Genomic DNA, 14,356 nt, shown 5'->3' on the forward strand with positions numbered 1-14,356 from the left:
AGACAGCCACCAAAACTCCAGAAAGAGGCTCCCTAGCCAAAATAATTGTCCATTCCGGGTGTAAACTGTGTACTGACTATCTGACACATGAAATATATCTTTTACATCTAGGGAAAACAGGAAAATCACTGGAAATTAAATAAACATGGTGTTTCTTTTTTTCACTGCATAGCATACGCATGCCAAAAAGCAGATTTTTATTTTTATTTTATTTTATTTTATTTTAGATTTTACTAGTAATCTTTGTGAGTGCCTCACAAAATGAGTGTCATCGTAAGATGACGGTATACTTATAAGTCGAGCATGGCATGTAAACATAACTTTGCAGACCAAGACACAATAACTGGATTTGGATGCATAATTTGCAGCTCTCTCTGTATTTGTTCTGATGCTCTAGCTACTGCTGTTATGAGGCTTAAAATATTTTCATTGCATCCTTTTTCAGGTTCCAAGATCTAGCCCATCTGGATTATGGCCAGTAGTGGTTCCAGGTCAGGATCTTCCAGTGGTTTTGCCATGAAATCACAGCTTCAGATCACTAGTAAGTATTTTGTCTAGTTCTGGATTCTGCGCTTCAGGAGGGAAGTGGACAGCATCGAGAGGGTCCAGAGGAGGGCCACTCGCATGATCAGGGGGTAGGAAGGCAGCCCCTATGAGTGGAGGCTGCGGGACCTGAACCTGTTCAGTCTCCACAGGAGAAAGCTGAGGGGATCTGGTGGTTGTCTACAAACTGTCCAAGGGGGACCTGCAGGCTATGGAAGTCCCTGTTCCCCTGAGCACTACCGGGAATAACGAGCAATAACGGCCATAGGTTGACGGGGAGTGGATTCAGGCTGGACATCAGGAGACACTACTTCACAGTCAGGTCATCTAGGATCTGGAGCCAACTTCCAAGGGAGGCGGTGCTCGCTCTCACCCTGGGTGTCTTCAAAAGGAGGCTAGATAATCACCTAGCCGGAGTAGTTTGACTCCAGCATTCTTTCCTGCCCATGGCAGGGGGTCGGATTTGATGATCTGCTCAGGTCCCTTTCCAGCCCTACCAACTATGAAACTACCAACTATGAAAATGTTTTCTCTCTATCCCTGGAAAAAATGTAAAAGTTGTCCACATATGGCCCCTGACAGACATTAATTTGAGGGTGTGGTGGGATGAGATCTGCAATCATACCTCCTGCTATGCCATACAAGCAAGGCAGGAGACACGATTTGTGGGATTGGGGAACTGATCCCAATCGTGCCATATTGATGATGCTGGGAGAGTTCAGGATTTCCTTTTGTAGATAATCTTTTTGTTAGAATTTACTCGATTCTGAAGGGGTGGAAAAAAAGAAAAGCAGTTAGGTTCCATGCCAGATCTTTGGATACTCAGTTGACATCCAAGCAGGAGACCACAATACCCAGTTCTAGATACCAAAGTAATAGCACCTATCAAAGTAAACTCACCAGTACTGGAATGCAATCTTATTATTAAGAGCATCCGCTTCAGTAGTCTTGGCAAAAAAAAAATTGGAGTTTCAAACCAAAATTGTAAGGCAAACTATCATTTTTCTTGGTTAAAGTGTATAGCCCCAGATCACAAGTTAGAGCTAAATTTGGTTTTAACCAGCTAGTTTCTTTTTGTGGTACATGACCTGATTCAGCCAACTGACCAGCCCCATGCCACTCATTCAGCCCACAGGACGAAAACAGTGAGCACCACAGGCCTAGTTGCATGGAAGTAAGAGACTCTGGTGCCACAACTAATGATGGGCACTGATTTCTCTGCTCTTAGATTTTATTTTTATTTTTTAATTTTTGTGTGAATTGAGTACCTTGTTAATGTTTTGTTTTGGGGCTTTTTTGAGATTTCAAGCCAAGATGCACAGACTAGGTTCTGTCATTCTAGCAAATCAAAGGTAAAAGTTATTTGTGTGCAGATTTACATTACATATGACTGTTTATATTTCCACTTGGTAGCTGTTTTGTTGTATACTGTGGAAAATAACTTTGTATGCATTCTTGACAAATTTGTGTCTACAGGGCTACAACTGGCTTTCAAAGAGAGCACCATTTTTAACAGAAACTTACTGAATAGAATAGAATATTCACTATCGTTTATTGTTTAAACAGTTATTTCAGCAAAACTAAAAGAAAATAAAAATAAATGGTTTGGACCAAGTCCTTATGTGGAAGTCTCAGTAAACGGACAGTCAAAGAAGACAGAAAAATGCAACAATACAAACAGTCCAAAGTGGAAACAGCATCTTACAGTGTAGGTTTGAAGGTTGTTTTGCTTTTACAGCTTATTTGATTAAGCTTAATAAATATACTGTGTTGGCAATTAATTTAAGGATTGACGTGTAATTATATTTTCAATAGCATTTTATTAATATAAATATTTATATTATTTGCATATAATTATATAAAATATAAAATTAGGTGTTACTATAGTATGGAATATTTATTTACCAAAATGCTGTTTTGTTTTGATAAGTTAATGAAAGAATGTTTTTTTATATTGACATTCATGACAATACGTGCATAATATGTCAAAAGGAAGGAAATTCAGGGATAAAATTGATGCTATCCCATACCCATTTTTAAAACCATTTCTCATGGGATTTCTAAAGAATCTATACTTCAGTTTGAAGGCACAGCTGTTAATTCTAAGGAAGAATTAATTACATAGCAGACTACAACTCAAGTACACTTCTATATGGCTTATATTTGTACACATCTAATCTCCAGTGCAAATATGAAATCCCTGATCTGTTCCCGAAAGAGCACTTCTGGATATCATAGAACCATAAAAAGTTAAGGTTGGAAGGGACTTCAGGAGGTCATCTAGTCAAACCCCCTGCTCAAAGCAGGACCATCCACAGTTAGGTCACCCCAGTCAAAGTCTTGTCTAGCCAGGTTTTGAAAACCTCCAAAGATGGAGCTTCCATCACCTCTCTGGTAGCCTGTTCCAGTGTTTTACTACCCACCTAGTGAGAAAATCCTTCCTAATATCTAACCTAAACTTCCCTTGCTGCAACTTGAGACCATTGCTCCTTGTTCTGCCATCTGCCACCACTAAGAATAGTTTAGCTCCATCCTCTTTTCAGCCACCTGAACTGGGGTTCAAGACTGCTATTAAATCCCCCCCCTCAGTACCTGGGAAGTCAGCTGTCAAAGACAGGAATACCTAATTACCTGTGGGAGCACATTTCTCACAAGAAAACCACTCTCTCTCCAATCTCTCAGTCCTGATCCTCAAAGGAAACTTAAAAAAACACTTCCCAGAGACGAGCCTATGAACTCTAATTCTTCAAACTCCTGGATACTAAAAATCATGGACTAAATATAGAAATTGGATTTATGACACATTATAACCTGCCTGATAGCTGACTTCACAGGTACTTCTCCGTTATTCATCCCCCTTCTCTCCCCCATACCCAGCTTGTCTCTCACCCATTGACTCATCAGTCTACATTTTCACTGACTGCCTGTCTTGTATGTAGACCAGCCCAGCCTCTGGCTGCTTTACTTTTCATTCCATCCAGGAAGAGCACACATCAACTGCTGAAACTTCCTCAGCCTGATGAAGAGTTTTTGAACCTGAAAGTTTGCTTAAAAAATTGTTCTCCAGCTATTTAAGTTGGTCTAATAAAAGGTATCAGATTCACCCAAAGAACCTTGTCTAACCCTTGAAGGGGCATTCTTAAAAACTATGCCTTTATGCTTTACATACATTGAAAGAAAGCATTAGGATTCCAGGATACCTCCCTTAATCCTTACAACTTGCTCAGGTTTTAGAATATGAAAATGCTTGTCTGTTGCCCAGATCCATCAACCAGCATACACTGATGCACAAGCCATATTTGTATGCTGCTTTTGTTTATGGTATGCTAAATAGGGCTAATAATTATGTAAATCCACTGCATTGGAAATGTTTACTAAAGTGAACAGTGTAGTGGAGAAGAAAAAGATTACTCCACTTTGTGAATGATTTCTGTATTTCAAAACTTGTTTTTGTTCTGGCTTAGAATGGAAACAACATTTCAGAGTTCTCCTGTAAAGGGTATGGAAGCCCTGGGGTCTTTCTATGTGAAGTATCCATGGCCTACACTTAGGGACATCTTAGGCTGCTACAGTCTTGTCTGTATTGTGGCCTGGCTCAAAATAGGCCTAAGCATTCTCTGTGCAGCTGTGCTAGCAGGCATGCTCTGAACCCAGAAGTTCACCAGTGAGAACGCACTAGGTCCATCATCACTCTCAAGTAGTCTCTTCTGTGTACTTCTGGGTTTGAAGCATGCCTTTCAGTGCATGGGGTATGGGTAGCATGTACACAGGCTTGTCCTGACTGGGATAGACTGGTGCCATGGTATAGACGATCCCTACCAGGTGAGGTACTACAGGCTGTAGGTGCTGGGGCTTTCCAGCAGTCCATCAGGTAGTCTGTCAGGAAGGTAGGTAGTCAGGCTGAATATTTGGGTTTTAGCAGTATAACAATGTGGAGAGTAAGTAGTTTACATGTGTTAGGAATAAAGTGCAACTTGTAAGAGAGAAAAGACTAGAGTAATAAAAGTAATTCTAAGATTGTTTTGAAGTCAGTTTTTAATGGACAGATTTGATAACTGCCATAAATTGGAACAACTAACAGCATTCTACTAGAGAAGCCAAAGCATGAGTAGGCATAAAAAAAAAATGAATTTTTCATTTCTAAATATGTGAAAACAGGTTTCAGTATTTTTCGTAATTGTAATGAGGTCTGCAGATCCATGGTGGGGTCTGGGAAGGAGTATATATTTATCAGTTGATAACACATGAGCACTGTCTCAGAAAACCTGCCAGTTTTACTTTTGCCTCTTCAAAAGGCACATCTTCCTGGTGTAGAGAAGATTTAAAGAAAGAAAGAAAAAATGACTTCAGGCTTTCGAAGTTTGTCTTTAGCGGGATTTTTGTGGTTCTCAAGGAGTCTAGGTATCTCTTTATGTACACTCACACACATATAGTGCTGTTTGGTGTACAAGGCTAAGAAGGGAAAAGTCAGAAACTGGCTTCTGCAACTTCCTGCCGATGTTAGTGTCATTTCTTTGAATCCAAGTTACTGTAAAGGACTCCAGAAGGGTTTTCTGACACTTTCTGTGCACGCGCACACGCATGCACACACACGCACCCAATGCTGTGGCACCGCCTCAGGAACAAAATGTCCTGGGTCTTTCCTCGTACCAGTCATACGGCACTGCTCATACAGTTCATAGGATGAGAAGGGCCAGTATTCTAAAGGGTCTGGGTTGGGGGATTTGCTTAAAGTACTCCTAAGATACAAAGCACAAGCTTTTCCTCAAGTACACAAATCTGTGGAGTACAGTATGATAGAAAAGCCTTGGTATTTTTTCCATATCCTCCTCCTGCTCCCCTTAAGGTTCATCAGTATTAACCAATTAAAACTTATTCTGGTATTACTGAAGATGAATGACAAGTTTCAGACTGTCTGAGAAACTGGCTATTTTCTAAGTAGAAAAGATTTTACCTGAATGTGTGGCCTTCTATTATATAGATCTTTCATAGTTACGTCTAGGCAGACATCCTCTGAGACCCCCTGCTTGGGCACAAAAGTGATGTTGGAGAGCATCAGAAATAAAGAACCTTATGCAATGTGATACTACATCTGGCACCGTATGTGCCTCCCCTTCCCTGATTATGCTTTCACAAGTGGCAGTAATGAAGGAAGATAGTATTGCAAGCATTCCTTCTTCGTTTTAAAAACAGTGGTTGCAGAGCTACTGGCCATTATCTTTGAAAACTCATGGCAATTTTCATAGTTCCCAGACAATTGGAAAAGGACAAATAGAATACCCATCTTTAAGAAAGAGAAGAAGGAGGATTCAAAAAATTACAGCCTCACCTCAGTCCCTGGAAAAATCATGGAGCAGGTCCTCAGAGAATCCATTTCCAAGCACTTGGAGGAGGAGAAGGAGGTTAAGAACAGTCGGCATAGGTTCACCAAGGGCAAGTCATACCTGACCAACCTTAATTGCCTTCTGTGATAAAATGACTGTTGCTATGGATGTGGGATGAGCAGTGGATGTGATGTAGCTTGACTTCGGCAAGGCTTTTGATGTGAACTCCCACAACATTCGTACAAGCTAGCTAAGGAAGTATAGGGTGGATGAATGGACTGTTAAGGTGAATAGAAAATGGGCTGGATGTTTGGGCTCAAAGGCTAGTAAAATGGGCTGGATGTTTGGGCTCAAAGGCTAGTAATCAATGGCTTGGTGTCTAGCTGGCAGCCAGTATCAAGTGGAATGCCCCAGGGGTCAGTCCTGAGGCCAGTTTTGTTCAATATCTTCATCAACGACCTGGAAGGTGATGGGATGGAGTGCACCCTTAGTAAGTATGCAGGTGACACTGAGTTGGGGAGAGTATTAGATATGCTGGAGGATAGGAGTGGGATTCAGAGACACCTTGACACATTTTTTAAGCATAAACCAAAAATAAAATATCATGAGGTTTGCGATGATGTTAAGCTTGCAGAAATCAATTAGTGGCCGCAAGGTTCTGTCTGCCTTTGGGGACCATCACTATTGGGCCATGCCAGGGGCTTCTGGATTTCCAGATGATTCCTTGCTCTAGCATTTTTTTTATTTCCTCTTTCACCAAAGGATACTGATGGTAAGGTATCCGTTGCCACCTCTCCCTCACTGTAGTCCCCTCCGGTGTCATAATTTGATGTATTGCTCGTTTGGCTTTTCCTGGAATCTCACTAAAAAAATCTTTGAAGTCCTGGACTAGCCACCTGAACTGCATCTGCTGCTCTGCAGTAAGGTTTCTTTCTATGGGGACCTCCCTCTTCCCTTTCTGACCTGCCGTTGACTCCTCCAGCACCCTCCCCAACTCCTCTTTCCCTGTCAGTGGAGTAGTCAGGAGTCCCTCCAGGTCTCTCCACAACTTCACCAGATTGTCATGGTATATTTGTTTTTCTCGCCTATGGCCTGGGTGTAGCACCTAGTAGTCAACTGGGCTACCCAGCATATCTGAAAGAGTCCCTGCCAGCAAGTCAAAATTTTACTTGTGGAGCTGGGCAGTAAGATCAACACCCCTTGTCCCACCTGGAATTCTCTCTCCCCTGCATTGTTGTCATACTGCTGTTTCTATCTCTGCTGTGCTTCCCTCAGACTATCTCCAGTTACTCTATTTGCTTTCTGAAGCCTGTCTTTCAAAGCAAGAGCATATTGGAATGGAGTGGCCCCTTTGCCTTCTGTTCTTTCCCACCCTTGCATGACAGCCAGTAAACCTCATGGGGTATACCCATAAATGAGTATGAATGGAGTATAGCCCAGTGAGGCTTGGGGTGCTTCTCTTATGGCAAACAGCAGAAAGGAGATCAGTAAATCCCACTGCTGTGGGTCTTCCTGGGTACACCACTGAGAAATGGCCTTAAGTGTCCAGTTAAACCACTCCACCAGTCTGTTAGTCTGGGGATGGTATATCAATGTGTGCAGATGTTTTAAGCTCAGTACCTGGCACTATCCCTTCATGACATTCAACATAAAATTTGTCCCCTGATTTGTGACTATTTCCCAGAGTAATCCAACCCAGGAAACCCACTTCAGGAGTTCCCTCAGGCCTGTCACCGATCCTAGTGGGATGGCCTCGGGGTAGTATAGTCCATCTGCAGTAGTATAAACTGGTGTCCCCTGGTAGTCTTGGGTAAGGGGCCCATGATTTCCAACTTCACCCAGGCGAAAGGTTCCACTTTAATCAGCTTTCTCTGTAGGGGTACCTTTGGGCATTTTTTAAGGCTGACTTATTGACACTCGGGGCATGCAGCACAGAACTGTTCCACATCTCAATAAAGGTGAGGCCAGAAAAACTGACAGGTCAACCTAGCTATGGTCTTCTGCTAGCCCAGGTGTCCACCCATGGGGTTTGTGTGAGCCAACCACAACATATTTAGCTGGTGCAATTAGGGTACCGTGATTTCTGCTGCCTCCTCTGCTTCCCCCCCCATCCTCTTTTTATGTGATATAGTGGCCCCTTTCTCACCTCACAGCAGGGCAGCTGGCGCAGAGTTCTGGCCAAACCACTTGGTCCCATCTGGCAACCTCTGTCTCCCAGATGGGCTGGAATGTGGGTTCTATCCATTGTGCCTCTCGAAATTGGGTTCCACAGGCTATCACCTCCAGGTTCCAGAGGTGATCTTCATCGTCCATAGACTCATCCAGGACTTCTTCACCAACTAGCCCCTCATATAGGTCCCCTCTATCTCGATTCTTTTCCCAGAACCTCAGTATTGCACCTTCTATGAAGTAGGACTAGAACCAGCCTTAAACTTCAGTCCAAATGATTTGGAGATTTTCAGAAAATATGTTAATTGCACAGGAGTTAGAAAGATGATTGTGTCAAATAGGAAGAAGCCTTCACAAATTTCATTTCTAGGAGACTAAGCTATTGTATCTCAGAAGTACACGTTCCAAAAACCTTAACTTGTCTTCAAGAGCTAGACATCACTTCCTCAGAGCTGTGTCTGCTTAACAGGCAGAAATATAGTATGCTTAAGGGAAGAAATTTATAAAAACAACTTACTAGTCATCTGTTCTTATCTTCTAATTCTTCAAATTGGTTGTCCAGTCACTGTCTGAAGCTGCCTTCAATAGAGTGCTGCAGTATCACAGTAACTACTGTCACCTCTACTTATAGTTTTCATTCATGAGTGAACACGTATAAATAGATGCATCAGTCTGGTATCAGATCAGCACCAATATAAAGAAAATTGACCATATTGGACATTGGTCTGAAGTGGCTGATAATTTGGCTGATAAATGCTCATGTGTGCACATAGTCACAGTGCAGCACACTGGCAGTAAGGAGCGTAAGCCAGGCAGCTTTGACAGCTGTGTCCAGCTGGTAGATCTGGTGTGGTGGAAGGGGAGGAGGGAGGAAAGGGGCGTGGGGGGGGGCAGATCAATGCCCCCCACAGTGAGGGAGGCAGTGGGGTTGGGGCTAGGGTAGGCACTGCCCAGCTAGGGCAAGCGTAGACAGACTTGCGGCTTGTTCAGGGGCCACAGGGAGGGGGGCAGCTCCCACCGCTGCGCACCACTTGTCTGGCGGCTCATCCTGCTGCTTCTCCCACCACTCTTCCCACCCCCCCTAACCACCAGACAAGCCACAGCTCTGTTCTGTGCCCACCCTACCCTGGCTGAGCAGTGCCTGTCCCAGCCCCACTCCCTCCCTCCCCTTCCCCTTTCACCACAACAGACTTACCAGCTAGACTCAGCCGTATCAGAAATTGGATCAGTATCAGCCAATATGCCTCCTTAAAAATCAACTATCGGTATCAGCCCCCAAAATGTCCATTGGTGCGCACCTACTTACGAAGATCCTAGTGTCATGGATCTCTAAACTTCTTTTTTAATAATAGAAAAACTGTATTCGTGCTTTACTTGAAAAATTTCCTCTCCAAAAGAAATGAGGTCCACAGGTCCAATGGCGAAGACACAGGATAAATGATTAACTTTCAGAATTTATTCATTGTCGACCATGATTAAAATGAAAACATTTCTGTATAGTAATTTTTAGATATTAATTGTAATAACCAATAGTAAACAAACCATTTTTTCACAAAATACAATTTAATTTTTTAGTCCCCTGCTTAAAATAATTAAAACAACTCCACGTCTTTGATTGAATTATAAACAGTTCTAGGAACCATTTTGACTTTCCTTTAGTTTTAACTGTTTGTGATTTTCTACCACCTTCCTAAAACAAGAAAATTATATACTGTAGTAAACTATTTGTAATTTAACAGAGTTTGGTTAAATATTTCCAACTTTAATAAGAATTGTTTTTAAGTGTAGGTTGAAGCATAACACAATTTGTGATTCACTGCACAGTGTTTACCGTTGTCCTCTGTACATTTTTTTAGAATTGTTACACCTATCAGCAAATTAAACTTTCGTGTCTGGAGCCATCAGACATTGAAATCTGATGTTCTTCTGGGGGGTGCTGTCCTGGATATACATGAAACTTTAATGTCCAACAATATGAAACGTAAGTATGTTAAAATAAATATATTAACATTATTTCCATGGAATTTGCCACAGTTGGTTTAAGATGTTGTGATTAATTTCAGGAGCTCCAAATAAACTGCATTTTGACAGTAGAAACAATTATATCTGAAGTATAACTGTTGTTTTCTTTACTGATAAAATTCTGTGACTTCCTATTACAATTATACTGATTGCTTCTTTAAAATGAGTTGTGATGAGATGCTGTATTATCTCTCATAAGGCTCAGAAATAGCTTTTTTAGCCAAATCTGCCATCCTCCCACACTGCGAAAGAGCCATTCAGTACTGGAAAAATATCTCTAGAGTCCACATCACTGTTGTGCATAAGCTGAAGTTGTCTCTCTCTTGCTGTCTTTCTAAGGAGTGTGTATTTTGTCTTTCATATGTCTGTATTGAAATGCTTGGTGACAGCTATTGGTATTATAATAGTGCAGAAGAGGCCAGTGCTTTGACAGAAGTGTGTATCTTCACTGCCAAAGTTTGGAGCAAGTTACCTTGAGAGCAAGTTGTCCATGTGGAGCACCAGATGTTTTCTTGTAATTCACTGAGCTTTGCTTAAAGGCATTTCAGTAATACTTCCCCTTAGCTGTGTTCTGCCATGACTAGATGCACTGGCTTAACCAGTAAGTAATTTATCTTTGTTGTATGACTTCAGAAAGTAGACTCCTCCAACCATTTAAGAGTAGATCCATCAGTATTACTGCAGTCTTTCAGACTGTTTGCTTCCTCTGGTGGACCATATAGAGGTCAGTCAGTTAGTGTATGTTGGGCTGTCTGATTTCCTTTGACACATAGGCACAGTGGTGAATTTGTTAGGCACATTTTATGTTTGATTTTATTAAAGGCTCCTTAGCCTGGTTGCCGCCAATTCAGGTTTGCTCAAGGCTTCCATGACAGTTTGACCAAGAGGGTATGCGGATGGTAATTGTATGTAGTTGTGTAGTGGGCTGCAGTTGTTATTCCATTGCTTCCCGCCTTCTCTGGGGCCATGACGATAGTATAGTGTCTCCTGCTTCTTCTCTGATGTTTCTGGTGGTTTCTGGATTTTCTGCTTCTAAGACAGTAGGGGTTTTCTGGTAGAGGTTTTCTGCTTCTTAGATGTTTCTGTGGTGGGTATTTTTCAGTCATATCGTGTAGCGGATGGTCTTCCTGCTGGGGTTTGGTTGCCAAGTCAAGCAATATTCCAGACATCTTGATGTTATGAGGGGGGGATTCCTGCCAAGAAGAACATGTTTTCCCATTCTGTGTATACCAGGCAGCTACTTATTGTGCGTAGTGCAGCATTCAGGGCACTGTCCAGTTTGTGGGTGTGGGTGCTATTTGCCCACACAAGCAAGAAGTATTCCACTGGTGCTTAAACCATGACTAGTGTAGTTCTTTTCAAGGTAGAGACGTTGCCCCTCCATGTTGTACTGGCTAGTTTCTTAATGGCTGCTGTCCCTGAAGTGACCTTATGTCTCAGCTTCTCCAGGTGGTGGCAGGTTAGGCTTCTGTTTACAGTGACACCCAGGCAGGTTGGTGTCTTCTCAAAGGGTAACTCTTTTTCCCTCCACAACGACTCTTTTCTTGGCATTCACAGCATGATTGTTCAGGTGAAAAGTGTTGAGGTGGTCTTCTGTATATTCAACTTCATTTGCCACTGTTTTGGGTAGGAAGCTGAGTTCCATGGCATGGTTCAGTTTGGCTTCTATTGATGATATATTATTACTGGTAGCAGCAAGTGCCAGGTCATCTGCATACATGTATTGGTTGATGTGGTGCTTATGTAGTCTGCTGTGTGGATGTTAAACAGGGTGGGAGCTAGGACGGAGCCTTGTGGTACTCCATTCCTGAGTCTCTTGTAATGACTTGTCTTTCCGCATGATGTACTCAAGGTAAAGGAATGACTCGAGATCATCCCTGTGATGAAGTTAACCAGACTGGTAATGTGGTAAGTAGCTTATACTGAAGGCTTTGGTGTCAGACAGTGCTGTAGGCTGTTGTTAGATCAACTAGAACCATTCAAAACTTTTTCTCAATTCTCGAAGTCTCTCTCAATATCAGTTGTAAGAGCTGCTACATAATCAAGGGTTGATCAGTTTCTTCTGAAGCCTGCTTGCTCATGCAGCAGCTGTTGGTCAACAGTTGGTGTGATCCGGTTCAGGATAAGCCGCTTTAGGAGTTTATAGACCACTGATAGAAGTGATATGGGTCTGTAGCTCTTTGGGTCTGCTGGGTCTTTCCCTGGCTTCTGTAGTGCAATGATGTTGGCCTTGTGCCAGAATTTTGGTATCTTGCAATGATGCATGCATGTTGAAAGAAAGCTGCATAGCCAGTCTTGGATTATAGGTCCAAGTTTGGTGAAGTGTTCAGGAAACTGCCAGTGCTGTGCTGGGGGCGAGGAACACACTCCAGTGCAAGCCTGCCCAGCCACTTCTATCGCAGGGGCTCTGCACCGTGCGCCTGAATCTCCCACACTCACAGTGGGGAAGCCCCATGCTGGACTCTGTGGAGAAGCAGGGGGCAGGGCTTCCTCCACTCCTGGCAGAGTGTGGGGACCTGCATAGCAGGGAGCAGAGGAAGCAGCAGTCTCCTGCATGGAGCTTTGCCCGCTGCGAGCGCTGAAGCTGCAGGTGCGCAGTGCAGATCCCCAGCAATAAGGCAGGCTCTGTTTCCGCCGCGCCCCCCCCCCCCCCCCGGTGCAGCACTGGCCAGAGCTGCTCCTGCGCTGGGCACAAGTGCCTTGACCTCCCCACATGCTGCTGCTACCAGCAGTTGTGGCTGCCTGCCATGGGAGGAGTGCAGAAGGGTGGTCCCTACACCCACACCCTGCCCAGCTGAGCTCCACACTCCCGCTGCCTCTCTGGGCACATGCTCCACACTGCGCTCCCACTTCCACCCAGCTGCAATTCTACCCCCCACCAGCCCCTCTAGTTCCCTCCCTGCCGCTCCAAGCAAGCAGGTTCTGGCAGGTTCTGGCTGCAGCAGGAGCCCTGCCCAGAAGCTGCTGGTTGGGCAGAGCCCTTCCACCCAAGAGGGTGGTAGCAAGGCCCAATAAGGCATGTTGGGGGCTTGTACACATGGGCACCTTGCTCCCACTCTCATGGGCAGAAGGGCTGGGTGGGGTGCAATTCATTGGGTGCTGCGCTGGGCACTGGAAGTGCCTGGCAGACCAGATGTGGCCCACAGGCCATATTTTGCCCACCCCTGAGTTAGAAACTGTAAAGTTCTGATGATTGTTGCAAAACTAGTCCTTTCTGTGTGCAAGCTGCATCACCTCTCAGACTTAGTTTGCTGTTTTTGATATGGAAGTGATACCAATTCAGAGGAATCATGAAAGGATTAATTATTATTCGGCAAGAGCTTAAGTAAAAATGATTAATATATAAAGCTATGGTTAGACCTGATGTGTTTTCCCCTGTAGGTTTGACAATTTTTGCAATAAAATGTAAATTTTAGTGATTTCATAAACAGAGAGGCTGCTGATATTTCTGCATTTTTTTTTCTTTTTCAGTTGAGCAGGTGGTTGTGACATTGCAGCTTGTCAGTGACAGAGATCCAGTAGAAGTTATAGGAGACTTATCTGTTTGTCTAGATGGGATGCAGGTAGATCCTGAGCTCCTAACTAATGGTGATTCTACAAATCTAAGAAGTGAGTAACAGTTATTTAAATTTACAGTATGCATAATCTGTACAATATGCTTATTTTAACTGAAAACGAGACAAAAGTTTGTTTATAACACATACAGTAGCTTCTGTTGCACTCTTGCAAACAGTGAATGCTTCCAACATCTCTTTGTTTCTTTTGAGGTTTGCAGTTGTGATGGTCTCAAATAATCTTTCAGTATCCATTCCAGTTAGAGGTACACTGATGCATTGGTCTGATATTGGATTGGTACCAATATAAAGAAAAATTACTATATCGGAAATCGTCCATATCAGGCTGAAAATGTGGCTGATAAATGGCCCGCTTATGTGCACAGCCACAGTGGGGAGCACAGCCCAGCAGCATGGAGAGTTGCCTCCCGCTGGTAAGTGGAAGGGGAGGGAGAAGGGAAGGAGCATGGTGGGGGGCAAATCAGGGTCCCCGCAGTGAGGGGGGTGTGGGGCTGGGGCAGGGGCTGGGGCAAGTGCTGCCCATCCAGGGCCAAGTGGGTACAGGATGGTGCCACGGCTTGTCCAGGGAGGCAAGGGAGTGGCTCCCTGCCACTGTGCACCACTCAGCCAGGAGCCGCTGGATGGCAGCTCATCCATTGCTCACCTGCTCACTTGGTGGCTCCTGCCGCTGCTCCTGCCACTTGTCCGAGAGGGCATGGGGACAGGTGTGCCCCTAGGTCTGTG

General features: G+C 43.7%; 1 protein-coding gene across 1 annotated transcript in view; it reads left to right on the forward strand.

Annotated features, from left to right (window-relative positions):
• The window catches only part of ITCH (itchy E3 ubiquitin protein ligase), a 136,930-nt gene that overhangs the window by 39,837 nt on the left and 82,737 nt on the right, over window positions 1-14,356 (forward strand). The window contains exons 3-6 of the mRNA XM_090020495.1: window positions 446-541; window positions 2,110-2,251; window positions 9,893-10,017; window positions 13,530-13,667. Of these exons, the coding sequence (XP_089876621.1) occupies window positions 472-541; window positions 2,110-2,251; window positions 9,893-10,017; window positions 13,530-13,667 (475 nt within the window). The 5' untranslated portion in view covers window positions 446-471. The remainder of the gene's footprint in view (window positions 1-445; window positions 542-2,109; window positions 2,252-9,892; window positions 10,018-13,529; window positions 13,668-14,356) is intronic.

The sequence above is a fragment of the Crocodylus siamensis genome, chromosome 10, assembly GCF_052110815.1.
Source record: "Crocodylus siamensis isolate JL-2025a chromosome 10, ASM5211081v1, whole genome shotgun sequence".
Lineage (NCBI taxonomy): Eukaryota > Metazoa > Chordata > Crocodylia > Crocodylidae > Crocodylus > Crocodylus siamensis.